Source organism: Erythrolamprus reginae, chromosome 9 (assembly GCF_031021105.1).
Source record: "Erythrolamprus reginae isolate rEryReg1 chromosome 9, rEryReg1.hap1, whole genome shotgun sequence".
Taxonomy (NCBI): domain Eukaryota; kingdom Metazoa; phylum Chordata; class Lepidosauria; order Squamata; family Dipsadidae; genus Erythrolamprus; species Erythrolamprus reginae.
In genome coordinates, this window is record NC_091958.1 from 3,095,176 (window position 1) to 3,122,952 (window position 27,777).

A 27,777-nucleotide genomic window follows, 5' to 3' on the forward strand; every position below is an offset into this window, starting at 1 on the left:
TCAGATTTGTGAAGCTCCCTTCGAACAGTTTTTCTGGAAACTGGGTTCTGTAGGTGTCTATTGAGCTCTGCAGTGATTTTAGGAGCTGCGGTCTAGCGATCCGCTCTAACAATTCGCTTTAGAGTCCGACGGTCTCTCTCAGACAATTTCGACTTTCGACCAGATCTGTGCTTGGCTGAGGACGTTTTCCCTTCTCTTTCAAAAGCAGTCATGACGTGTTTCCATTTTTTTGTCCACCCCCTGTAAGTCTGCAACTTGCAGTAAGAATTGCACGCGCTTCTCCGTCTCACCGCGGTCAGATCGGTGCACAACTGTCCTGCACAGGTTGCCCTGGGTTTGATAAGAAGCATATTATATAAAATGCATTACTTATTTGCAAGCAGGGAGGGTGGAATACGACAGCCTGAAAGGTCTTGGAGGAAGAATGGAGCCCGAGGCTTTCTGCACATGCCCAGAGGCGGTGCAAAACCGGGGGATAAGCGAAGGTAGGAGCCCGGCGGCTCCCACCGCAGTTGCAGCACTGATGAATTGCAGCAACCCTGCAAAGGAGGGCAGGAGAGGCAAGCGTGCATTCTGCGCAGGCGCGGACCCGGCCGAGGCCGAAGAACACCCTAGAGTTGGAGGCATAAGGAGGCACGCTCGCGCAAACGTCACTTCCGGTGTTATTGGACGGCCGCCATTTGCGGAGCAAGCGGGCCTGTCAACGCCACTCTCGTTCTTTCTCTCCGGCCAGGGGGTCCCGCGAGTTTGATTTCCCACCACCACCAATTTCCCACCACCAACAATTCCCACTCCGCTCAATCCGCGAAACGAGAGAAGCTAAGGAGTCTCCTCCGCCCCCCACGAAGTCGTCGCGAATCCCTGCTTTTATTGCTCCTCCCTCTATCCCCTTGGGGGGGTTAAAAAAACACAACAACCAGTGCTCTGAACGCATGCGCGGACGCTCCTTCCGCCCTCCTGAGGGCCGGGCCAAAAACGCGTGACGGGGCGCATGCGCCGGATGCCGTGGTGCTTCTGGACCTCGTTCACTCGCTCGGCCGTGCCTCCGCGGCGACGGGTCCTCAGCCGGCGGGGCCTGCGGGGCTGGGCCCCTTCATCTGGGATGGGCCGGTACCTCCGCCCTCGTCATCAGCCGGGAACGCGCGAAGCCAAACCCTGAAGGAACCCGGGACGAGGTGAGTCTGTCAAGGGGGCGAGAGGGCGGGGCATTCCGAGGCTCCGCCCATCTGGCTCCTCCCCTCCCGCCGGATAGCCCCGCCCAGCTGATCTCTTCCCTTTCTGGGTGGCCCCGCCCCTCTCCAGCCTCCACCAGGTGCCTCCTCATCCTCTCTCTTGCCCTGGACCTCACCTCCCATAATCCCCAACCGTAGGGGATTATGGGATTTGAGGTCCATCTTGATTTGGGCTCAGGTCCCATAATCCCCAGATGTGGGGGATTATGGGAATTGAGCCCCACCCCAATTTTGGATGGGTTAAGTCCCATAATCCCCAACCATGGAAGGGGGGAGGATTATGGGGATTGAAGCTCACCCCAGTTTTGGAAGGGTCAGGTCCCATAATCCCGAGCCACTGGAGGGGGAGAGTGGAAGGGAATTATAGTACTTGAAACCCACCCCAGTTTTGGAAGCGTCAACTCCCATAATCCCCAGCCATTGGGGGAATGGAAGGGAATTATAGCACTTGAAGCCCACCCCCAATTTTGGAAGGGTCGAGTCCCATAATCCCCAGCCACAGGGGACAGTATTATGGGACTTGAGGCCCATCCCAATTTAGGAATGAGAAAAAGCCGATGGGAGTTTTACCAACTGGATGCCCTCTGGGCAGGTTGGACTTCCATCTCTCGCCTTCCTCTTTGGACTCCTTGTTGGGAATGATGGGTATTGAAGCCCTGTCTTTATAAAGGGACTGTGGCCTCCCAGGATGAATTTCAGGATATGAAGTGCCAATCCCTATCTGGGATTGAATAATGGAGTGGGAGGTCATCTAGCCCAACCCCGATAGACCCGAGATCTTTTTCATCATGCTTATCTTGCCTTGTTTCACTCAAGTCGAGATTTCCCTGCTTTGGCTCAGGGTTTCTCAACCTCGGCAGCCTCAGCTCCCCAAATTCCAGTATTTCCAGCTCTAAGTCAGAGATGGAAGTCTCTCCAAATCTCTTAGCGGTGATACTTCTAGAAAACAATGTGAAAGTGATGGCCTTGAGCTAGTTCAGGATGTAGTGTAACTCCTTTCTAACTAGAATGTGTATTAATTAGGGTGTGGGAAAATCTAGCATTAATTTCTGTGGGGGGGCAGGGAGGGAGGTATAGTTTTAATTAATTAGATTTGTGTACACATTGTTTTACATTGTACCCTGCGAGCCACCCCTAGTCTTTGGAGAAGGGCGGCATACAAGTCTAATAAATAATAATAATAGTCTAAAAAATAATTATTAGATTTTTTTTTTTTAGAAGGAAAAAAAAAGGAAAGGAAATGAGACATTTTGCAAGCAAAGCGTAGTCTGTTACTGCATTGGGTCATGTTTCCCAAATGCATTCAGGAAGTGGCACACAATAGAAAGGGTAGGCTTTCTCCTCGCCTGACAAAACCTTCAGATTATTTCTACCCTTTCCCCCCCCCCCCCAATGCAATAATTGGCTACTGCACAATTATTAGGAAACAACCCTAATTGGAGGGCTCTGAAAGACTCTGGAGGTCATTAGCGGAGACCCTGCTTCCGTAAGTGTCAAATAATTGAATGAAAGAGATGTCCAACTCATCAGATGACTTCAGTACTTGGTCATCTGCATATCAGTTTTGGCCAGTAGAGCCATCAGCCGAAGGATGAATTGCAAAACTTTGAGAGCCGATCAAAATTGATGCCCCTGGGGAGGCTGCTAAATGGAAAGGTTTTTAAAAAAAACAACAGATAAAATTTTCACTTCGGTCTTAAAAACAACAAGGAGAGAGGAAAATAAAGCAGACAGTCAAGTATTATAGCTTTAAAAAAAATCTGAATTATATTACAGACGTCATCAGCAAAACGTGAAACGTACCATGGTTTGCCCAGGTGTTTGGTTTTTAATAATAATAATAATAATAATAATAATTTATTGGATTTGTATGCCGCCCCTCTCCGTAGACTCGGGGCGGCTAACAGCAATAATAAAAACCACATGTACAATCCAATAATAAAAAACAACTAAAACCCCTATTATAAAACCAAACATACGTACACACAAACATACCATGCATAACTTGTAACGGCCTAGGGGGAAGGGGCTATCTCAACTCCCCCATGCCTGGCGGTATAAATGAGTCTTGAGTAGTTTATGAAAGACAGGGAGGGTAGGGGCAGTTCTAATCTCCGGGGGGAGTTGGTTCCAGAGGGCCGGGGCTGCCACAGAGAAGGCTCTTTCCCTGGAGCCCGCCAAACGACATTGTTTAGTCGACGGGACCCGGAGAAGGCCAACTCTGTTTGTCCTGTTCCTGGTCAGTTGCTCGTAGGATAAAAAAAAATGACCCCTGTTTGTTATAAATCTCCAAAGCTCACATCAACAGAATGACAGAGTTGGAAGGGACCTTGGAGGTCTTCTAGTCCAACCCCCTGCTTGAGCAGGAAACCCCCTGACATTTCAGACAAACAGTTGTCTGGTCTCTTCTTAAAACACCTCTTGTGTTGGAGCACCAACAACCTCTGGAAGCAACACAAACACAGTAGTAGCACATGGGAGATTAAACAAATATATATTTTGCTGAGTGTTACAGTAGCTTTCCTTTTCCTTTCAAACACACACATAACACACATGTTATTTTTCTGCACAACACACGTGTGCATTACTGCAGAAAGAAGAGTCAATCCTTCTGGGCTACTATTAACGCTCAACAAAATAGACACTTGCTCGATCTTCCCGTTTGTGAGTGACGAAGTTGGTTGCCACTTCCAAAGGTTTGGCTTCAGATTCACACGAAGGTCTCTGCCATTGGTTGATGTGCTTCTCGACCTACCTGTGGTCCCCTCTCCTTCCTTCAGCAAAGTAGTTGTAATAATAACAACAACAGAGTTGGAAGGGACCTTGGAGGTCTTCTAGTCCAACCCCCTGCTTAGGCAGGAAACCCTACACTACTTCAGATAGATGGTTATCCAACATCTTCTTGAAAACTTCCAGTGTTGGGGTATTTACAACTTCTGGTGGCAAGCTGTTCCATGGATTAAGTGTTCTAACTATCAGGAAATTTCGCCTTTCATCTGTTTCAATAACCAATACACTTGGCATCCATGAATCTGTCTAATCCTGCCTTGAAGCTATCAAGACTGACAGCTGTCACAACTTCTTCTGGAAATGAATTCCATAAACCAATGACCCTCTGGGTGAAGAAATATTTCCCTTTATTTGTCCTCACTTTCTTACCTATGAGCTTTGGGGAGGGCCCCCTCGTCCTAGTATTGTGTGATGGAGAAAAGAATTTTTCTCTATCCACCTTTTCTATCCCATGCATGATTTTATACAGTTCGATCAAGTCCCCCCTTAAATGCCGTCTTTCAAGGCTGAAGAGACCAAGGTGTTGCAACCTGGTTTCATAAGGGAGGGGCTCCATTCCCTTGACCTTCCTTGTTGCCCTTTTTTGCACCTTTTCCAGTTCCAATCATTCTATGATTTGTTGTGATCACAGAGACCTAGAGAGATCTTTGTGACACCAGAACTTCACAAGGCCCTGTTGAGGTCCCAGATCTGGAGAGCAGCAGCCCAACGGCCCTTCGCCATGCCCCACGACGTGGCTGGACCAGGCCTTGGGTAGCCTGCACATCATTCCACCACCGCCCTTCCACCCTCACGCTTCAAACATCCTCCAAATTTGTCGGGCGGAAGCGGGCTGGCTCAGGGAAACGATTGTAGGTATGTTGCAACTCCTTAAAAAAAAAAAAAAAGCAAAATGCAGAAGCTTTAAGGCAGAGGGTGAGTTTGCTTCAATCACAGCTGGTCCCCTGGCGGAGAGGCAACCTCGGAAAAATATGTAACTTTAGGATGGCTTGGAATATTCAGTTACAGGCAAGTTCACCGTTAAGCGGGCGCGAAGCAACTGTGACCTTGGATGTGTGATACTTGGAATAATTAATCAAGAAGAGGTTTTAATTGGGCGCTTAGAAGGTCAATGAGCCTCCTGCAGCTGCTGCTGTTCCTGGAGAGTCAAACGGGCGGAATGGGTTGGTTTCCTCCAAGACAGGTTGCGTTGACCCAAAAGAGCGTCGGTTTCACACACACACCCAAAAAATCGTTGAAAACGTATCTGGACTGCGGACGAGAATTTTGCATTGTTAGGGTGGACATTTTGTCCCTGGGACCCTGGAATCAGTGGCTTTTTATATTCTTATTTCTGTATAAAATATGCACTGCTCAAAAATAAAATAAATGGAACACTTAAACAACAGAATATGACTCCAAGTCAATCAAACTTCTGTGAAATCAACTGTCCACTTAGGGAGCAACGTTGATTGACAATCAATTTCACCTGCTGTCGTGCACATTCAACTTTGTACAGAACAAAGTATTCAACGAGACTATTTTATTCGTTCAGATCTAGGATTAATAATAATAATAATAATAATAATAATAATAATAATTCGACATCGCAATCCCAGGAGACAGCAGAATTGAGGAGAAATTAGTGAAATACGAAGATCTAAAAATCGAGCTGCAATGACTCTGGCATAAGCCAGTGAAAGGGGTCCCAGTGGTCCTTGGCACGCTGGGCGCAGTGCCGAAGGATCTCAGCGGACATTTGAAAACCATCGGAATTGACAAAATCTCCATCAGTCAATTGCAAAAGGCCGCTTTACTGGGATCGACACACATAATTCGCCACTACATCACGCAGTCCTAGGTGCTTGGGAAGCGCCCGACTGGGGATGAAATACGAAATCCAGCATAGTGATCTCATTTGCTGTGTTTTACTGACAATAATAATAATAATAATAATAATAATAATAATAATAATTTCTTAGATTTGTATGCCGCCCCTCTCCAGAGACTCGGAGCGACTCACAACAATATTAAAGTGTGCACATCCAATACTTAAAAAACAATTAAAAACCCTTGTCATTAAAATAGTCACACAACCCAATCAAACCATACATAAATCGTAAAAGCTAGGGGGTATATCAATTTCCCCATGCCTGGCGACATAGGTGGGTTTTCAACAACTTGCGAAAGGCAATTTGAGGTTATTTGAGTGTTCCCTTTATTTTTTGAGCAGTATATTTTAGACTGACGGTCTTTTTATTTCTCCTTATTCTTTCCTTCCACACATCTTGCTTGCAGCCAGAGTGGGTTGAAATATCCGAAGGCACGGCTTGACTTGATTCTAGGAAAGTCCCTGCTCTTAACGTGGATCAGCCCACTTACGAGATGCCTGAAGTTACATTCTGTACTTTTGAATTATTCACTCGTGTTGACGTTATCACCCCGCTGTTGAGTTGAGTTGTTTGCATTCTGGGCTGTTGAGAGAAAAGTCAACAGTTATTTGGGAGAAGCGTTTTGTCTCTCCACTCGTTGTGATTTTTGTGTTTTATTAGCAATTTCTCTTGAATTTGTTGGCGGTCCTCCTTTTGCTTGGAGATCTTCATAGTTTTTCTAGGTAATAATAATTTCCGTAACACTCCGCCGCCTGCACTGGCTGCCGATCGGTTTCCGGTCACAATTCAAAGTACAGTGATCCCCCGAGTTTCGCGATCCTGATCATTGCGAATCACTATATCGCGATTTTTCCACCCGATGACGTCACTCCCTTCCTTTCTCATCTTTCTTTCTCTCTCTCTTTCTCTATCTTGCTTCTTCCTCTCTCACACTCTCTTCCTCCCTCTCTCATCTCTTTCTTTCCTTCTCTCTCTTTCTCTATCTCTCCCCCCTCTTGCTCTCGAGCGGCAAGCGAGCAGCCGAGCGGGCGGGCGAACGGGCGAACGGCAAGCGAGCAGGCGGGCGGGCGAACGGGCAAGCGAGCAGCCGAGCGGGCGGGCGAACGGGCAAGCGGCAAGCGAGCGGCCGGGCGAGCGGGTGACGGGCAAGTGGCAAGCGGCAAGCGATCTTGGGGTTTCCCCTTTGCCTGGGCGGCGGGGAAGACCGGGGAAGGTTCCTTCGGCCGCCCAACAGCTGATCTGCTCCGCAGCGCGGCAGCAGCGAGGAGCCGAAGATGGGGTTTCCCCGTTGCCCAGGCAACGGGGAAACCCCATCTTCGGCTCCTCGCTGCTGCCGCGCTGCGGAGCAGATCAGCTGTTGGGCGGCCGAAGGAAACTTCCCCGGTCTTCCCCGCCGCCCACACGCAAACTCCACCATCTGCGCATGTGCGGCCATGGAAAAAGGGGCGCGCATGCGCAGATGGTGTTTTTACTTCCGCACCACTACATCCCGAAATATCGATTATTGCGAGGGGTCTTGGAACGGAACCCTCGCGATAATCGGGGGATCACTGTAATGGTAATGACCTTTAAAGCCCTACATGGCATTGGGCCAGAATACATCTGGAACCGCCTTCTACCGCACGAATCCCAGCGGCCGATAAGGTCCCACAGAGTTGGCCTTCTCCGGGTCCCGTCAACCAAACAATGTCATTTGGCGTGCCCCAGGGGAAGAGCCTTCTCTGTGGCGGCCCCGGCCCTCTGGAACCAACTCCCCCCCAAGATTAGAACGGCCCCCACCCTCCTTGTCTTTCGCAAATTACTTAAGACCCACCTTTGTCGCCAGGCATGGGGGAGTTAAGTTATCCTTTTCCCCCCAGGCTACTACAAGTTATGTTTGGGTTTTTTTTATAATAAGGGTTTTTTAGTTGTTTTTATTAATTGGATTGTTCATGTTGTTTTATCACTGTTGTTAGCCGCCCCAAGTCTGCGGAGAGGGGCGGCATACAAATCCAATAAATAATATTATTATTATTATTATTATTATTATTATTATTATTATTATTATTATTATTTATTAGATTTGCATGCCGCCCCTCTCCGAAGAACTGCTACTGGGTTCCCCTGCTTTTCAAGTGGCTTTAGATTTTCTGTTTAAAATAAGAGAAAAGTACAGTATATCAAATGAAAACATTCATAGCAAGAAAGTACTGTATACCACAGTTACCTTCTAGTGCAGTGGTTCTCAACCTGGAGGTAGGGACCCCTTTGGGGGTTGAAGGGCCACTTCACAGGGGTCACCTAAGACCATAGAAAAAAACAAATTTCCCGTGGTGTTAGGAACTAAAGCTTCTATTCTGGCGCCCTGGAGCATATTTTTACAATCCGACCAATCAGGCGTTGACAGTGGGGGTGTCCCTCTGACCTTGATGCCAATCAGCTCCAGGCTCTGTTGGGAGAATTGGCGCTAGACTTATGGTTGGGGGTCACCACAACACGAGGAATTGTATTAAGGGATTTTGGCATTAGAAAGGTTGAGAACCACTGCTCTAGAGGTAGCAAAAGGGGAGAATAAAGTGGCAAAAATATAAACACTAAAATAATTTCAGTAAGTGAAATTAATTTGCAGCTTAGTTGGAAGCCTGGGGAATGAAAATAACAGCCACTAAACCTGAACTGAAACGGTGACTGACAAAGTAACTTCGGGTGGGGGGGAGAATGGTGGAAATTACCAGAAACAAAGACATATTCTCATCTTAATTACCCAGGGAAGAACGTATTGTCTACTGTAGAACAGAAACAACCTTTAGGGGACCCAAGTCCCAAGCCTTTAAAAACCCGCTCCAGCTGGATGAATAATACCTGACAACAAATGGGAGTTGGTTGGTTGGTTGGTTGGTTTATTCAATTTGTATGCCGCCCCTCTCCGTAGACTCGGGGCGGCTAACAACAGTAAAAAGACAATATGAACAAATCTAATATTAAGAGTAATGTTAAAAAAAAACCAATTTAAGAAACCAATCATACATACAGACATACCATGCATAAATTTTATAAGCCTAGGGGGAAGGGAATATCTCAGTTCCCCCATGCCTGACGGCAGAGATGGATCTTAAGAACTTTATGGAAGGCAAGGAGGGTGGGGGCAGTTCTGATCTCCGGGGGGAGCTGGTTCCAGAGGGTCGGGGCCGCCACAGAGAAGGCTCTTCCCCTGGGTCCCGCCAAACGACATTGTTTAGTCGACGGGACCCGGAGAAGGCCAATTCTGTGGGACCTAACTGGTCACTGGGATTCGTGCGGTTCCCAAGTCATCCTGATCACTTTGTTTTTGTTAGTTAGTTAGTGGTTGGTTGGTTGGTTGGTTGGCTGGCTGGCTGGCTGCCTGCCTGCCTGCCTGCCTGCCTGCCTGCCTGTGTGACTGACTGACTGACCTACTTACTTACTTGTATGCCGCCCTTCTCAACCAAGTCACGGCATCAGTTGCAAATTTCAGGCAGCTCCCAGATAGCCGACAACGTGCATTCTGCCTTCCAGATGGGTCATAACCTTCTGGAATATGGTAATGGGCTGCAGACAGCTGGTCAGCAAGAGTGCAGGGCAGATGGCCTGAATTTGACACTTGGTGGCGGATAACACTGCCCATTAAGCACAACCTCTCCTCTTTGGAAGAATCAAAAGCCTCTCGCCATCTCTCTCTCTCTCCCTCTCTCTTTCCCTCTCTCTCTCTCTCTCCTTTCCCCTTAAGAGATTTCAGGATTCAATCCAGAGAAAGGGAGATGCTTGAACTTGACAAGTGAGCCAGGGGTCAGCAGGGCTTCTCTAGGGAGCACCTACTGCCATGTTCGCAGATGTTCTGCAATTTCCAGGTGTGATGTCATTTCGGTTTTCTCTCGGGCTGTTCTGATTGTGAATAAAACGCATTTCTATTTATGCCCAGGCAGGTCACACCAGATATGATCGCGTGCGCATCATAGAAGCCCAAAGGAACCTCAAGATGTCTGACTAACCGTTGTCCCTAACAGGTACGTATCTTTTTTTTCCCCTGGTGCTTAGAAACACCTGCACGCATAGACCACCACACCGCTTACCCAGCTTCCCTTCCACAAATCTTTCTCCGGATAGGCAGAGGCAAAACAGCAGAGAAAAACTCGTGACGTTGGTAAACTGGCCTTGACTGTTCAATTAGAAAGCCACAGAGGAGGGTCTTATCCATGTGATCCCGCTGTATAGAGCGCTGGTGAGACCCCATTTGGAATAATACTGTGTCCAGTTCTGCAGACCTCACCTACAAAAAGAGATTGATCAAACTGAACGGGTCCAAAGACGGGCTACAAAAAGGGTGGAAGGTCTTAAGCATAAAACTGATGAGGAAAGACTTCATGAACTCAATCTGTATAGTCTGGAGGACAGAAGGGAAAGGGGGGACATGATTGAAACATTGAAATATTGAAAGGGTTAAATAAGGTCCAGGAGGGAAGTGTTTTTAATAGGAAAGTGAACATATAAATCCAATTAAATAAATAAATAAATAAATAAAACAAACACAAGAACAAGGGGGCACAATCTGAGGTTAGTTGGGTTAGTTGGGGGAAAGATCAGCAGCGTGAGAAAATATTATTTGACTGAAAGAGTAGTAGATGCTTGGAACAAACGTCCAGCAGACGTGGTTGGTAAATCCACAGTAACTGAATTTAAACCTGCCTGGGATAAACATATATCCATCCTGAGATAAAATACAGGAAATAGTATAAGGGCAGACTAGATGGACCAGGAGGTCTTTTTCTGCCGTCAATCTACTATGTTTCTATCAAATTTAGGGAAATGTGATTGATGGATAATGTTTCACTTTCTAAGCACCACTAGAGGTTCGTGGCCAGCTGCCACGCGCACCTGACTAGGCTGTTTTCTTTTTTTAAGTGGCGGGGAGATGTATTTTCATCAAGAGTTCACATTATATCACGGGTTGAGTATTTGACGGACATCTCTCTGAACCTTGGGTACGGTTCATATTTTAACTCATTGTGGCATCTTGTTCTTGACCGCCCTCTTCATCAGTTCCACGGTGCAGTAATTGCTTTTATGCAGCGCGTGCATAAACCTGTTTATTTGATATTCTCGTGACTGGAAAATCTAGACTTGACACGTCCCGAGTTAAAAGCGTTTTCATCTGCCATCCTTCTCCAAGATCAACCTCTCTTTGGTCTTGGCTAAGAAGAGGATGCTGGCTAAGATACATACACATAAGCTGCAATGCAGCAGGCTCGGAGGGCTTGAAGGTTAGAGAAAACAAATGCAGGCAATTTTATAAAGCTTCAAAACACTCAAGCCCCTTTGTGGAATGTTTGTGGTTTGAAAGAGATCCTTTTTTATGTAAAGGCTCTGTGCATCAGTGTGAAGTGGCAGTGATTCCCTCCTGCCCCAGTCTAATGTTTGGACACTTTTTGGGGGTTTTTCAACCAGCCAACCTCCTTCGTGCTGTCTTCTCCTCCCCCCCCCCCCCCCCCATTGCCTACTGCCAGGCTTTTAACTTACACAGCATCTTTGAAAACAAAAAAACAAAGCAGATTTTCGCTTGCAGAATTGCTCCATGCATTAAGATATGAACCCTGTACCAAAAATGAAGATTTTTTTTTTTGTTTCCCTCATCTGGGTTATTGTTAAATAAGATAAAATACAGGAAATAGTATAAGGGCAGACTAGATGGACCATGAGGTCTTTTTCTGCCGTCAATCTTCTATGTTTCTTTCTATCTATCTATCTATCTATCTATCTATCTATCTATCTATCTATCTATCTATCTACCTACCTACCTACCTACCTACCTACCTGTCTACAGTATCCTAAGAGTAGTAGATACTTGGAACAAACCTCCAGCAGATGTGGATGGTAAATCCACAGTCACTGAATTGAAACATGCCTGGGATAAACATAGATCCATCCTGAGATAAAATACAGGAAATAGTATAAGGGCAGACTAGATGGACCATGAGGTCTTTTTCTGCCGTCAATCTTCTATGTTTCTTTCTATCTATCTATCTATCTATCTATCTATCTATCTATCTATCTATCTATCTATCTATCTACCTACCTACCTACCTACCTGTCTACAGTATCCTAACAGTAGTAGATACTTGGAACAAACCTCCAGCAGATGTGGATGGTAAATCCACAGTCACTGAATTGAAACATGCCTGGGATAAACATAGATCCATCCTGAGATAAAATACAGGAAATAGCATAAGGGCAGACTAGATGGACCATGAGGTCTTTTTCTGCCGTCAATTTTCTATGTTTTTATGTTTCTTTTCTTCAGTTTTCTGGCCCAGCAATTCCCCCCACCCTTGATTGTAATCAAGGATACAGCTCATCTGTTTGGAACCCATATCGCATTTCAGACATTAACCCCCTTGAAAATGTCCAAAGACACTTCACCAGAAGAGCCCCTCACTCCTCCACTCGAAACAGAATACCCTACGAGACTAGACTTTCAATCCTGGGCCTAGAAAGTTTAGAACTAAGACGCCTTAAACAAGATCTACGTATTGCCCACAAGATCATATGCTGCAACGTCCTGCCTGTCGGCGACTACTTCAGCTTCAACCACAACAACACAAGAGCACACAACAGATTTAAACTTAATATTAACCGCTCCAAACTTGAATGTAAAAAATATGACTTTAGTAATCGAGTTGTCGAAGCGTGGAACTCATTACCAGACTCCATAGTGTCACCCCCCAACCCCCAACACTTTACCCTTAGATTATCCACGGTTGACCTCTCCAGATTCCTAAGAGGTCAGTAAGGGGCGAGTACAAGTGCACTAGAGTGCCTTCCGTCCCCTGTCCTATTGCTCTCCTATATCTCCTATATCTGTCTTCTATTCCTATATCTCTTCTTCTATTCTTTCATTGATATGTTCTATTCCTATATCTTCTTTTCTATTCTTTCTTAGATATATTTTTCTATGAGTATCTCATCTATAACCTTCATCATGTATTTTACTATGTGTATATAGATATATACCCACTAAAACCCTCATTGTGTATTGGACAAAATCAATCAATAAATAAATACATAAATTAAACATTGAGCAACACCAGCCTCTAAAACTGCCTTCACAGGTGCTGGTTTGTAGGAAGAAGGAAGCTGAGTAGCATCTGCTCAGATACCAGCAAATCAATAGCAGGCTCTCAGCGCTCTTCGTAATAGCAGCGAAATCAATAGGGATTTCAGGATGAAAAGGGTCCCTGGGATTTCTTCTTGCCATTCCCGGCATTTGAGAGACTTAACACTGCAGCTGTTCCTTCCCCGCACTTTGATTTTCCGTTCGGAATCGCGGGGCCCTCCCTGGGAACTCCTTCCTTCCCCAAGCCAGCCGTGATTTAATGAGGCCGTTTGTGCCTTCACGGAGCTCCTTGGAACTTCACTTAAAGGCACCAAATGGGGTTTGGCAATGTTCCCCTGAAGACTTCCATGCGCAAATAAAAGAGAAACGAGGACCAGGAGATGGATCCAAAGCAGGACTTTTTTTTTAATTTCAGAAACGTAAATCCTAGGTGTGACTTCTGTGTGAAAATAACTTAATTTGAAATGGCCATCTCATTTGGCACGGCTAAAGTTATTCAGACTTCTGCCAAAAAACCAGCATTAAACAATGGAAGTCTAACGCTGCTGGGCCTGTGAAGAAGGAGGTGGATTTCATGAGCCTCCTTCTTGTAAGGTTCCTCCCCGAAGGTTTTACACTGGAGAAGCCGGGAAACAAAAGCAGTGTGGAAAGAGAGGAAGATTTTTTTTAATTTTATGGGCTCCTTGGGGCTTTCTGAGCTGGATTGTTCAGTGATGGTGTTACCTAGTTTGGGTAATGAAGCATCTGCAAGAAAACAGGCACCAAGGATGACACAATTGTCTCCTCCTCTTCCTTCTCCTCCTCCTCTTACTCCTCCACCTCTTCCTCCTCCTCTTCCTTCTCCTCCTCTTCCTCTTCCACCTCTTCCTCCTCCTCTTCCTCCTCCTCCTCTTCCTCTTCCACCTCTTCCTCCTCCTCTTCCTTCTACTCTTCCTCTTCCTTCTCCTCTTCCTTCTCCTCCTCCTCCTCTTCCACCTCCTCCTCTTCCTTCTCCTCCTCCTCTTCTTCCTCCTCCTCCTCTTCTCCACCTCCTCCGCCTCCCCCGCCTCCTCAAAACCTCTCTTCCTTCTAGCACTGATTATGTTATTTAATTAGATAAGGAAATGCCTGCAAGAAAACAGGCAAGCTGAGACCCCTGGTGTCAACTCTGAGTTCCAAACAGTGCTTTAATTTTATTTTTATTTCAACAGCCGACTTGAGGACTTCTAGAAGTTCTTCTAGGCAGCCAGTATAATGTGGATGGGGAGGGGGGGAACCTGATTGACTCTTAGGTTCTGAAATATTTGGCCTCGTGAGTCTGTTGAGATCAACCTCGGGTACATCGATTCTGGAGTCCTTCCTACAGTGTTTGACTTGCCTCGTTTAAATTGGCAAAGGGTGGGCTATTCTCCATCCCTTGTAGACGGGCTGCAAAAATGGTGGAAGGTCTTAAGCACAAAACGTACCAGGAAAGACTTCATGAACTCAATCTGTATAGTCTGGAGGACAGAAGGGAAACGGGGGACACGATAGAAACATTTAAATATGTGAAAGGGTTCAATAAGGTTCAGGAGGGAAGTGTTTTTAATAGGAAAGTGAACACAAGAACAAGGGGACACAATCTGAGGTTAGTTGGGGGAAAGATCAGAAGCAACGTGAGAAAATATTATTTCACTGAAAGAGTAGTAGATCCTTGGAACAAACTTCCAGCAGAAGTGGTGGGTAAATCCACAGTAACTGAATTTAAACATGCCTGGGATAAACATATATCCATCCTAAGATAAAATACAAAAAATAGTATAAGGGCAGACTACATGGATCATGAGGTCTTTTTCTGCTGTCAGCCTTCTATGTTTCTATATATCCATCCTAATATAAAATAGAGGAAATAGTATGGCAGACTAGGTGGACCAGGAGGTCTTTTTCTGCCGTCAATCTTATAAATATATATCCATCGTAACATAAAATACAGGGAATAGTATAAGGGCAGACTAGGTGGACCAGGAGGTCTTCTTTTGCCGTCAATCTTCCATCTTTCTATAATTGTGGGGGCAATGCGCTGGCTCTGTTAAAAGTGCTATTTCATACATGTTGTAAGCCTCCCTGAGTCTAAGGAGAAAGGCATCATTAAAAAAAAATTGAATACATAAATAAGTAAATGTGCCGTCTAGGAGCCTCGGTGCACCGCTACCCGCTGGTTCTTTTCCCACAGGGCCAGTCGGGAAAACCATGCAGTCATCCGGGCATCGGTTGCGCGAAGTCGAACACCACCCGCTTCTTGCCGAGAACGACTGCTACGATTCGCCGTCGTCCGAATGTGACGCGGGAGATCGCCTCTGGTTCATCCGCGACAGCTGCGGGATGGTCTGCGCAGTGATGACCTGGCTCTTGGTGGTCTATGCCGACTTCGTGGTCACCTTCGTCATGCTGCTGCCTTCCAAAGACTTCTGGTACTCCCTGGTCAACGGGGTCATCTTCAACGGCCTGGCTGTGCTCGCATTGTCTTCTCACCTGAGAACCATGCTGACCGATCCAGTGAGTATGGAGGCCAATGGGTTTGGGTGCCACGTGGAGGAGTCTTCCTTGACCGCGTGGAGTCATGCTTCCTATAATCTATGGAGTCTAGGCCAACACACCATGACCAACTCACCCGGGGACAATTTGCCACGTCCAACTAGCCACGGAACAAAAGTTACATGATATTGAAGAAATGGTGGAGCAGAATCATTAAAGGAAGGATGCAAAAGGAGGGACAAAATGAAATCTGAATGACAACGATTACAATAATTTTTAAAATTACAGTGTTACCTCTGCTTACGAACTTAATTTGTTCTGTGACCAGGTTCTTAAGTAGAAAAGATTGTAAGAAGAAGCAATTTTTCCCATAGGGATCAGTGTAAAACAAATAATGTGTGCAATTGGGGAAACCACAGGGAGGGTAGAGGCCCTGTTTCCTCCCAGGAGATTCCTAGAGAGGCCCCACAGAGGCTTCTCCCCATTTTTTCCGGCCATTTCCTCCCAGGAGATTCCTAGAGAGGCCCCGTTGAGGTTTCTCCTCGCCTTTTCCAGCCCTGTTTCCTCCCAGGAGATTCCGAGAAAGGCCCCACGGAGGCTTCTCCCTGCCTTTTCTGGCTCTGTTTCCTCCCAGGAGATTCCTAGAGAGGCCCCACAGAGGCTTCTCCCCATTTTTTCCGGCCATTTCCTCCCAGGAGATTCCTAGAGAGGCCCCTTTGAAGTTTCTCCTCGCCTTTTCCTGCCCTGTTTCCTCCCAGGAGATTCCGAGAGAGGCCCCACGGAGGCTTCTCCTTGCCTTTTCCAGCCCTGTTTCCTCCCAGGAGATTCCGAGAGAGGCCCCACGAAGGCTTCTCCCTGCCTTTTCCAGCCCTGTTTCCTCCCAGGAGATTCCTAGATAGGCCCCACGGAGGCTTCTCCTTGCCTTTTCCGGTTAGAGTTTCAGAGGCTCAGGTTTGTAAGTGGAAAATGGTTCTGGAGAAGAGGCAAAACAATCTTGAATACCCGGTTCTTATCTAGAAAAGTTCGTAAGTAGAGGTACCACTGTATTTTAAATAAATAATATTTGTTGAATTGTCCTGTGGTGGGTTGGCAAAGTCAAGTTGTCCACCGCCAAGTTGTCCATGGCAAACTGGCCACAGCGAGTCGGCCGTGGCGAATTGGAACGGTAAGTTGGTTGTAGTAAGTTGGCCGTGGTGAGTTGTCCCGTTCCGAACCCCACAGCCGATGCAGCCTTGGGGATTTTGGGAACGGAAGGACGGCCTGTTTGGAAAACACGAAATCGAGGAGTCCACTGTCAATATGTAGCCTCCTGAATCCCTGAGTTTGATTATTCTGGCTTTTTTAAAAAAAAAATAATTTTTATTATAATACAAAGATTAAAAGAAAAAAGAGCAGGTATGTGTTGTTTTACATCTTATATCATCTTATATCATTTCAAAACATAATCATTACTATATAATTGTTGTGCTTAAATTCTAAATATTTTCTACAAATATTTTATACAACACTGCCCTTAATTACCCCTCTCCCCCCCTTTGAACTGTTGTTTTAACAGTTCCAATTTTCTTTTAAATATCAATATGCAGCTTATGGCATCATGTTCTGCCATGCAATTAATCTAAAATCAGATTGGATTGATCTTAATGTTATATCTCCAGATGTTTTCCAGAACATATTGTTTATTCACTACCATTATTGTTATTATTTTTATTCTTATTTGGATTTTAGTTTTTTGTCTTTCTTCCTTGTTTCTACCCAGTCATAAAATTTATTCCAAATTTCATAATATTTTGATTCTTCTTTGTTTTTGAGTTTTTGGGTTAATCTGTCCATTTCTGCACAGTCATATTTTTTTTTAATCATTTCTCTTTCTGATGGGTGTTTCTTCTTTTTTTCCAATTTTGTGCTATTGTAATTCTTGTTGCAGTAATCATATGGCTTTTTTTAGGGTGCTGTCCCCAAAGGAAACGCTACAAAAGAATACATGGAGAGTTTGCAGCTGAAACCAGGCGAGGTCATCTACAAGTGCCCCAAATGTTGCAGCGTGAAGCCAGAACGTGCCCATCACTGCAGGTATCTCTCACGCTGCCCTTGGTTTGCTGCGAAACCAGCACATCATGCCTCGTTTGAGGATCTTGTGGCTCAGTGGTTAGAAAGCGGTACTGCAGGCTACTTCTGCTGGCTGCTTGCAATTTGGCAGTTTGAACGTCACCAGGCTCAAGGTTGACTCAACCTTCCATCCTTCCAAGGTGGATAAAATGAGGACCCAGATTGTTGGGGGGCAAGAGGCTGATTCTGTAAGAGCCGGGTTAGCGCAGTGGTTAGAGTGCAGCACTGCAGGCTACTTCGGCTAGCTGCGAGCTGTAGTTGAACAGTTCAAATCTCGCCACCAGCTCAAGGTTGACTTAGCCTTTCATCCTTCCGAGGTGAGTAAAATAAGGACCCAGATTGTTGGGGGCAAGAGGCTGATTGTGTAAACCGCTTAGAGAGGGCTGTAAAAGCAGTATATAAGTCTAAGGGCTGTTGCTACTGTTGCCTTCTCCATCTGCTTAGAACTGAGGTGTGAATTCCTTTCTTTTATTTCAAATATTTTTATTGATTTTTAATATTTACACAATACTTTCTATAACTTTCAGGTGGGTTAACATCCATGTATTCACGTCCCATTGATATTTTGTTCATTTTTACATTTGTGTATTTATGACACCCTATCCCTTATTGTTGATTTGCGTTTCTTTTTTGTATCCAATTGTACCAGTTCATCCAAATAGCATAGTAATCTGAGTCCTTTTTGATCATCCAGTTCCATAGTCAAATGGTCCATTTCTGCACATGCGTAGATTTTACTGATTAACTCCTTGTCGCTGGGGATATGTGGATTTTTCCATTTTTATTTTTTTTGGGGTAGACTATTCTTGCAACTGTTATAAGGTGCAACGTCAAATATTTAACATTTTTCTCATACAAGTTACTGATAGTGCCTAATAAATTTCACCAATGCTGGTGAAATAAATACATTTCACCATTGCTGCCCTGAGGTCCCATCAGCCTAGTTTTCTTTCAAGGCATCTCCTCTCTTAGAGTCTTGTAGAGCTTCTCAGTCGTCCACGTCATGGTTTATTGATTTGATTTGATTTGATTTGATTCGATTCGAATTGAATTGATTTGATTTGTATGCCGCCCCTCTCCGTAGACTCGGGGCGACTAACAACAGTAAAAAAACAATATAAACAAATCTAATATTAAAAATAGTTTTAAAACCCCAATTTAAGAAACCAATCATACATACAAACATACCATGCATAAATTGTAAAGGCCTAGGGGGGAGGGAATATCTCAATTCCCCCATGCCTGACGGCAGAGGTGGGTTTTAAGGAGCTTACGAAAGGCAAGGAGTGTGGGGGCAACTCTAATATCTGGGGGAGCTGGTTCCAGAGGGTCGGGGCTGCCACAGAGAAGGCTCTTCCCTTGGGTCCTGCCAGACGACATTGTTTCGTCGACGGGAGTCGGAGAAGGCCAACTCTGTGGGACCTAACTGGTCACTGGGATTCGTGCGGCAGAAGGCGGTCCCGGAGATATTCTGGCCCGATGCCATGAAGGGCTTTATAGGTCATAACCAATACTTTGAATTGTGACCGGAAAACTATCGGCAACCAATGCAGACTGCAGAGTGTTGGTGTAACATGGGCATAGTTATTCCCAAAGATGCTTTTTTTCCTCCCAAGACAGCTGGACTTCTTTGAAAATGTTTTGCTTCTCATCCAAGAAGCTTCCTCGGTTCTTTGGAATTCTATTCTGATGGATTGATAGCGATGGGTGGTCCCGTCCCCGAGCCCTTGTTTTAAACCTTCGCCCTGCTTCCCCTGACCCCAAAATAGCTTTGTCTCAAAAACAGACTGAACTCCCAGACTTTTCAGTGGCTTCTGCAGTCCCAGAAGTGTGGATCAAAGCCATTCCTGTTCCAAGCGGTTTCTCTTTTGTGCTCAGCAGGAGAGCACCACGAGGGGGCTGTTTCCTAGCTGCTGCTTTGGTTTGGCTTAGCCCCCCCCCCCCTCTTCAGAACCCCCACCACCACTTGAAACAGAGGGTCTGTACAAATGGCAGAGGTACGGAGCACTCCGAGCCTCCAAAAATGGCAGCAAAGGGCTTGTTGAGCTTGATAAAGCAGGGTCTTTTTTCCATATTGAGCTCTCTACCGCTGAGAGCCAAAACATGTTCTTGGATTCTCCCCTTCAGCATTGTGGCCAGGTACCATGGTATAATCTTCAGTCTTATCAGAAATATCCTGATGCGATACAGACCCGATTGGTTTTCCAGCGTTTCTCCTAGAGCGATTCAAAGATATCAAATATAAAGTTTTGTCCTAAAAGAGGAAATAAACACCTGTATGTAGATACCTTGGATTTTCAAAAGAAATAGCTTCTGCTTTTGACTCCAAAACACGCATAATGTTTTTTCCCCCCACTTGTTTTGCAGTATTTGCAAACGATGCATTCGGAAGATGGATCATCACTGTCCATGGGTGAACAACTGCGTAGGGGAAAGGAACCAGAGGTTTTTTGTGCTTTTTACTGTGAGTAGGCGTTACAAACTTGTTTATTGCAAATGGGGGGAAGAGGGAAGAACGTCCGGCAGAACATTTGAATTTGCAAGAAAGAATATTGGTGACGTTTTAATGCTCACATCATTGGTGATGGTGTCTGCCTTGTGAAATACACTGCTCAAAAAAAAATAAAGGGAACACTCAAAGAACACATCCAAGATATGAATGAATGAAACATTCTCGTTGAATACTTTATTCTGTACAAAGTTGAATGTGCACAACAGCAGGTGAAATTGATTGTTCATCAGTGCTGCTTCCTAAGTTTGATTTCACAGAAGTTTGATTTACTTGGAATTATATTGTGTTGTTTAAGTCTTTCCTTTATTTTTATTTTTTTTGAGCAGTGTATTATCTGTCCTATGTCTGTACCCTTTTGGCTTTTTCTCAGATCTTCCTTGGGTTGGAAATGGAGGCTGAGCTTTTTTCGTTTTGCTGTTTGAACTTTTGGGGGGCCGTCTTCTGATTAGCACTGTTCCTTTCATTTTATTTTATTTTTTTTGATAGGCAAAGTTTGCCTTTAATTTTTATTTTCAGCTGCCTCAAATCATTGTGGAATCAGGCAGCTTCCAGAATGGAGAAAATAAATCAGGGGTGTCAGAGTCAAGGCCCACCGGGTGCATAGATCTGGCCCGTGGGGCTTCCCTGGAAACAGCAATGGACTGGTCCGTGGTGACTCTGCCATTGAAAACGGAGCTTGGGAGGGCTCCATGCAACCTGCTTGGGTTCTGTTTTGGCTGTGACGGCCCCCTGCAGCCTCTGCCAGCGAAAACGAAGTTTGGGAGGGCCACATGTGGCCTGCTTGGGTTCTGTTTTGGCCGCAATGGCCCCCTGCAGCCTCTGCCAGCGAAAACGAAGTTTGGGAGGGACATGTATGGCCTGCCTGGGCTCTGTTTTGGCCCTGATGGCCTCCTGCAGCCTCTGCCAGCGAAAACGAAGCTTGGGAGGGACATGTATGGCTTGCTTGGGTTCTGTTTTGGCCCTGATGGCCTCCTGCAGCCTCTGCCAGCGAAAACGAAGCTTGGGAGCACCATGTATGGCCTGCCTGGGCTCTGTTTTGGCCTGATGGCCTCCTGCAGCCTCTGCCAGCGAAAACGAAGCTTGGGAGCACCATGTATGGCCTGCCTGGGCTCTGTTTTGGCCCTGATGGCCTCCTGCAGCCTCTGCCAGTGAAAACGAAGCTTGGGAGGGACATGTATGGCCTGCTCGGGCTGTTTTCACTGGCAGATAGCTACAAGAGGCCATCACAGCCAAAAATGGAGCCTCAGCAAGTTATGTCGAGCTGAACACACCCAATTTGGCCATTTTCACCCCCCCCCCAGGCCACACACATCCCTGACCACCCCCCAAGGTCAAACACAACCCTGATGCAGCCCTCAATGAAATCAAGTTTGACACCCCTGAAATAAAGGAAGATAGATGAGAAATAATTGAGCCGAGGTGGCGCAGCAGCTAGAGTGCTGTACTGCAGGCCCCTGAAGCTGACTGTAGATCTGCAGGTCAGCGGTTCAAATCCTTCCAAAGTGGGTGAAATGAGGACCCAGATTGTGGGGGCAAGAGGCTGGCTCTGTTTAAAAGTGCTATTGCTAACATGTTGTAAGCCGCCCTGAGTCTAAGGAGAAGGGCGGCATAAAAATCAAATAAATGAAGGAGGGAGGGAGGGAGGGAGGAAGGAAGGAGAATGAAGAGGGAAGGAAAAAGAAGAGAAGGAAGGAAGGAGAAAGGAGAATGAAGGAAGGGGGAAGGAAAAAGAAGAGAAGGAAGGAGGAAGGAAGGAAGGAAGGAGGCACGCGATGGCGTTGAAGGCACGCCTTCCGAAGATTGATGTCTACATCTTCCTTTCTTTTCCAGATGTACATAGCTCTAATTTCGGCTCATGCCCTCATCCTCTGTGGATTTCAGTTCTTTTCCTGCGTCCGAGATCAGTGGATTGGTAAGCGAGCACGTGGCCTTTGACTGTATTTATTTTAAGCATGGCTAAATCACGTTGTCAGGTAGAACGGTTCAGGTGTCGTCAGGCCATAAAGGAACTGTGGTGCAAACCTGAAACCGTGGAAGGATTTGAAGTAGCCCTTTACAAAAGCAAGCGGCGGCATCCATCGATAAAAAGCAGGGGGGAATGCACCAGAATGATTAAAGCTGTACCAAAGCCAAATCATGCCTTGCAAAGAGAAAGGATTCGGGAAAAAAGAAATAAAATTTGGTGTCTAATCTCCATTAAATAAGGGACTTTCTCACTCTGCTGGACAAGGTTTTTCAGAAGAACCGTTGTCTTTTTCAAGCTTCTCTCCAGAGCTGGGGTAGTTTTGGAAAATGGATCTTGAGAAATTTTAAAACTGTATTTCTCAGAGTGTAAGACGCATCTAAATTTACAGGAAGAAAACAAGAAAAAATTAGTTTTTGGCCTCCATACATCGCATTTTTGCCCTCCCTGGCCCCTAGAAGGACTCTACAGTGCTCTGCATGGCCTGTTTTTTCCCAAATGGCCATATTTTTACCAAAAACGCATCCATTTTTGACCTGTAGAGTGCTTCTGGGGGGCTAGGGAGGGCAAAAACATGATGCACAGAGGCCAAAACCTCCCATATTCGGTCTATAAGAGGCACCTAAATTTTCACCCACTTTTAGGGGGAAAGGTGTGTCTTATTTTATTTTATTTATTTATTTATTAATCAGATTTGTATGCCGCCCCTCTCCGCAGACTCAGGGCGGCTCACAGCAATAATAATACAATGTAAACAAATCTAATATTTAAGTTAATTTAAAACTCCAATTTAAAAACCAATCATACATACTAGCATACCATGCATAAATTTTATAAGCCTAGGGGGAGGGAAAGTCTCAATTCCCCCATGCCTGACGACAGAGGTGGGTTTTAAGGAGCTTACGAAAGGCTAGGAAGGTGGGGGCAACTCTGATATCTGGGGGGAGTTGGTTCCAAAGGGTCGGGGCCGCTACAGAGAAGGCTCTTCCCCCGGGTCCCGCCAAACGACATTATTTAGTTGAAGGGACTCAGAGAAGGCCAACTCTGTGGGACCTAACCGGTTGCTGGGATTCGTGCGGCAGAAGGCGGTCCCTGAGATATTCTGGTCCGATGCCATGAAGGGCTTTATAGGTCATAACCAACACTTTGAATTGTGACCGGAAACTGATCGGCAACCAATGCAGACTGCAGAGTGTTGGTGTGACATGGGCATATTTAGGAAAGCCCATGATAGCTCTCGCAGCTGCATTCTGCATGATCTGAAGTACTCCAAAAAATACAGTAGTTATATTTTCTGGGAGAAGATTTACCTTTTGAAAATCTAGATACCCAACGGTTAAAATCGAAAATCAGCCGTTGAGTGTCCAAATGATGGGAAGTCTTGGAGACGTCCACATTACTTTGCTTCCTGAAGAAACCTGGCCCATTTCCAAAAGAGCATTTTGTTGAGTGCTCGGGTGACACATCTTCCAACCGTCCAATGTTTTGGGGAGTTTTGTTTTCAAAATAATTGCCTTTTTGAATTATGCATGGGAGTGCAGCGTGGGCGATGCTTAGATCGTGCCGCCGGAGAGTCACGTAAAAAACACAACCTCTCCGTGTTGACATTTTGCAGTGTAAGGGTGTGCGCTTGTGGTACCTACATGGCATCAGACCAGAATACCTCCGAGACCACCTCCTGCCGCACGAATCCCAGCGGCCGATTAGGTCCCACAGAGTTGGCCTTCTCCAGGTCCCGTCGATTAAACAATGTCGGCTGGCGAGGCCCAGGGAAAGAGCCTTCCCTGTGGCGGCCCCAGCCCTTTGGAATCAACTCCCTCCAGAGATTCGAACAGCCCCCACCCTCCTCGCCTTCCGTAAAATTCTGAAGACCTACCTTTGTCACCAGGCGTGGGGATAATTAACCCCCCCCCTCCCTTTGCTAAGTTTTTCGACCTCTATTGCAGTTTTTCCCAACCTTAGTACCTTGAAGATATTTGGACTTCGACTCCCAGCAAATGCTGGCTGGGGAATTCTGGGAGTTGAAGTCCAGATATCTTCAAGTTGCCAAGGTTGGGAAACACTGCTCTATTGTATGATGGACTGGGTTGGATGTGTATGATTGTGTAGATGGGGATTTTATAACATTGGTTATGTTATTAATGTTTTTAAATTGGTTTTTAAATTTTATTATTGGATTTGTAATGCATTATGTTATTGTTATGGTGTGAGCCGCCCCAAGTCTTCGGAGAGGGACAGCATACAAATCTAATAAATAATAATAATAATAATAATAATAATTATTATTATTATTACTACTACTACTACTACTACCTGAATTGCAAAGGTTATCACACACACAAATGCGTCCCATTCAACAGGATGATCGGAGATGGCCCGCTTGCTTTCTTGGATATTTTGCAGCCATGAAAATATAATTCCTTAAATTCCATCTCGGCAGATGGCTGGCCTCATCTCGCCCTAGGAATTAGCTGGGTCAGGCCTGATTATGAGTTGGATAGGAAGCCACAAGCAAATCCCAGGCTTTAAGGTTAAATTAGGACAGGGTTTCTCAACCATGGCAGCTCAAACGACAAGAGGACTTCAACTCCCAGAATCCCCCAGGCTGGAGAATACTGGAAGTTGAAGCCCCAAGTTGCTAAGGTTGAGGAAGACTTGATTAGGAAGTCAAAAATGCTTCCTAGGAGGAGACAGGGTGGGTTTTTTGGGTGTGCATGTTTGTGTACTGTTGCCAACGCTATTAATCTGTTGTAGTACAAGAAACATGGTTTTTAACAATAGTTGATAGTTTGAACGGGCCAAACAAATGCCTTCTGGTTTATCAATGTATCCAGGGAGATTTCAGGTGTCGCCCTTAAGTTGAAAGACATTTTTGAAGCCCTGAAATAAAAATGTCACCCTCAGAGACCAATAATAATCTCCTATGATGTCTGGCCAACATATGTAATATAGACTACTCAAAAAAATAAAGGGAACCCTCAAAGAACCCATCCTAGACCTGAATGAATGAAATATTCTCATTGAATACTTTGTTCTGTACAAAGTTGACTGTGTTGACATGTGAAATTGATTGTCAATCAGTGTTGCTTCCTAAGTGGACAGTTTCATTTCACAGAAGTTTGATTTACTTGGAGTTATATTGTGTTGTATAAGTGTTCTCTTTATTTATTTATTTTTTGAGCAGTATCTTTCCACTCTCTGTGACTCCCAAACACACACACACCCAGTATTCCCCATTCAACATGCCTATTCCTCCAGTATATTGTACAATGTTTTTGTGCCTTCTTATAATTACAGTCTTTTTGTATTTGCTTCCAACCACTTGCAAGCCGGTTTTGAATTCTACCTCTTTGTTCCTCTTTATTTTGACTTGCTAATTATTCTTAAAAAAAAAAAAACCCTTGTGAATGTGGTGGTTCTGAATTCAAAGTTAATTTTTCCTTTCTTCCTTCACCCTCTCCTTCCTTCCTTCCTCTCTCTCTCTTTCTCTCTCTCTCTCTCCTTCCTTCCCAGAATGCAGTAATTTCTCCCCGCCTGTGACAGTCATCCTACTGATCTTCTTGTGCCTTGAAGGGTTTCTGTTTCTGACCTTCACTGCCGTGATGTTCGGCACTCAGATCCATTCGATATGCAACGATGAAACGGTAAGCCTCCAAATGGGTGAACAGTGCGGTCAGGCGGCAGGGAAAGCAAGTAGAATGCTTGGCTGCATAGCTAGAGGTATCACAAGCAGGAAGAGGGAGATTGTGATCCCGCTGTATAGAGCGCTGGTGAGACCCCATTTGGAATAATACTGTGTCCAGTTCTGGAGACCTCACCTACAAAAAGATATTGATAAAATTGAACAGGTCCAAAGACGGGCTACAAGAATGGTGGAAGGTCTTAAGCATAAAACGTATCAGGAAAGACTTCATGAACTCAATCTGTATAGTCTGGAGGACAGAAGGCAAAGGGGGGACATGATCAAAACATTTAAATAGGTTAAAGGGTTCAGGAGGGAAGTGTTTTTAATAGGAAAGTGAACACAAGAACAAGGGGACACAATCTGAAGTTAGTTGGGGGAAAGATCAGAAGCAACGTGAGAAAATATTATTTGACTGAAAGAGTTGTAGATGCTTGGAACAAACTTCCAGCACACGTGGCTGGTAAATCCACAGTCACTGAACTTAAGCTGAGTTTAAATTCAGTGACTGGGATAAAGATATATCCATATATAAACATATATCCATCCTAAGATAAAATAGAGGATAAAGTATAAGGTCAGACTATAGTATATATATATATATATAATATACAGTATAGTATAGTATAAGGGCAGATATATATAAACATATATCCATCCTAAGATAAAATAGAGGAAATAGTATAAGGGCAGACTAGATGGACCAGGAGGTCTTTTTCTGCTGTCAGTCTTCTATGTTTCTCTGTAAGACATCCACACACACACACACTCCTACCCCGTTGCAATTTGGACCTGCTGTTCTCGCAACTTCTCCCCTTCCCCTGCAGCCGAAGCCTTGGGTCTTGGCTCTCTTGCCCCCCCACCACCGCCAGGTGTGCAAAATTTCACCCCAATCCCCCTTAACTTGCAGGAGATCGAAAGGCTGAAGAGCGAGAAGCCCACGTGGGAACGGAGGCTCTGCTGGGAAGGGATGAAGTCGGTCTTCGGGGGGCAGCCCTCCGTGCTGTGGATAAACCCTTTCGCTGGATTCCGGCTCCGCAGACTCCTACTGATGAGAGCAAAGAAAGGAGCGCCGGAGTTCTCTGTCTGAGCCTGTCCAACCGTGCCGAAAACCACAGGAGGCGTTCGTTGTATTTATTTTATTTTTTTTTGGGGGGGGGGGAGCGGGGAGAGAGCCAAGACGGGGAGAAAAAGCTGCAACCTGGGGCCAGTGGACTTTTAACAAACGTACGGAACAAACATTTTGCTTGTAGCAAGCAGAGTTTTATACCTTTATAAACTTCCGGCGCCTCGCTCTCGGAAGGGGGCCACGCCTGGGTTTCGTGGAGCAGAACAAACCAAATTGCAAAGGCGGGGGAAAGGGACAGTGACGCCGAGGAAGCCCAAATAGTCTCTTCCACCGCGGTTACGTGATTTTAGAGGAACTACATAGAGATTTTTTTTTTTGCCCCCTGCCAAATCTCTTTGTTCAGGAGTCCGTGGAGTTTTCTCTTTTTTTTTTCCTCTTTCGAAAAAGACTGTTTCTGCAGCCACCATTGTCCATCAGGGGAGGCTGTTTTTTTCTACCACGAGATGCCATTGTCAATCATAAGACACCGTTGTCAATCATGAGACTCCGCTGTCAATCATGAGATACTGTTGTCCATCGTGAGATGCCATTGTCAATCCTGGGACCTGCTGGAAATAGCTAGCCAAACTCAATCTCTAAAATGAGACTCACAGTCACTGAATTTTAAACCTGCCTGGGATAAACATAGATCCATCCTGAGATAAAGTACAGGAAATAGTATAAGGGCAGACTAGATGGACCAGGAGGTCTTTTTCTGCCGTCAATCTTCTATGTTTCTATGAAAAAATCTGGCACCATGGTGTCCTTTTTTCTCTTAACCCGAACAAGGCGCGTGAGCTGTGTTAGGATGGGTGATTATCTCACACGACCTCTGATTCTCCACTAGAGAAGCCAAAGTTTGGCACTGGATCAGTATCAGTTTGAGTATTAAATAGGAAGCAACCGTACAAA

At 45.4% G+C, this 27,777-nt stretch overlaps 1 protein-coding gene across 2 annotated transcripts; it reads left to right on the forward strand.

The window, feature by feature from the left end:
- Positions 1-966: 966 nt before the first annotated feature.
- ZDHHC7 (zinc finger DHHC-type palmitoyltransferase 7) lies at positions 967-27,777 on the forward strand. 2 transcript variants are annotated; one of them, XM_070761885.1, is made up of 8 exons: positions 967-1,175; positions 9,810-9,894; positions 15,190-15,512; positions 17,440-17,564; positions 19,968-20,064; positions 21,943-22,024; positions 25,589-25,719; positions 26,668-27,777. In XM_070761885.1, exons 3-8 carry the CDS (start codon positions 15,207-15,209, stop codon positions 26,845-26,847), a joined length of 921 nt encoding a protein of 306 aa, XP_070617986.1. In that variant the 5' UTR covers positions 967-1,175; positions 9,810-9,894; positions 15,190-15,206; the 3' UTR covers positions 26,848-27,777. The 2 variants fall into 2 exon arrangements, with proteins under 2 accessions (XP_070617986.1, XP_070617987.1); XM_070761886.1 differs by having other exon boundaries at positions 978-1,175; positions 9,814-9,894.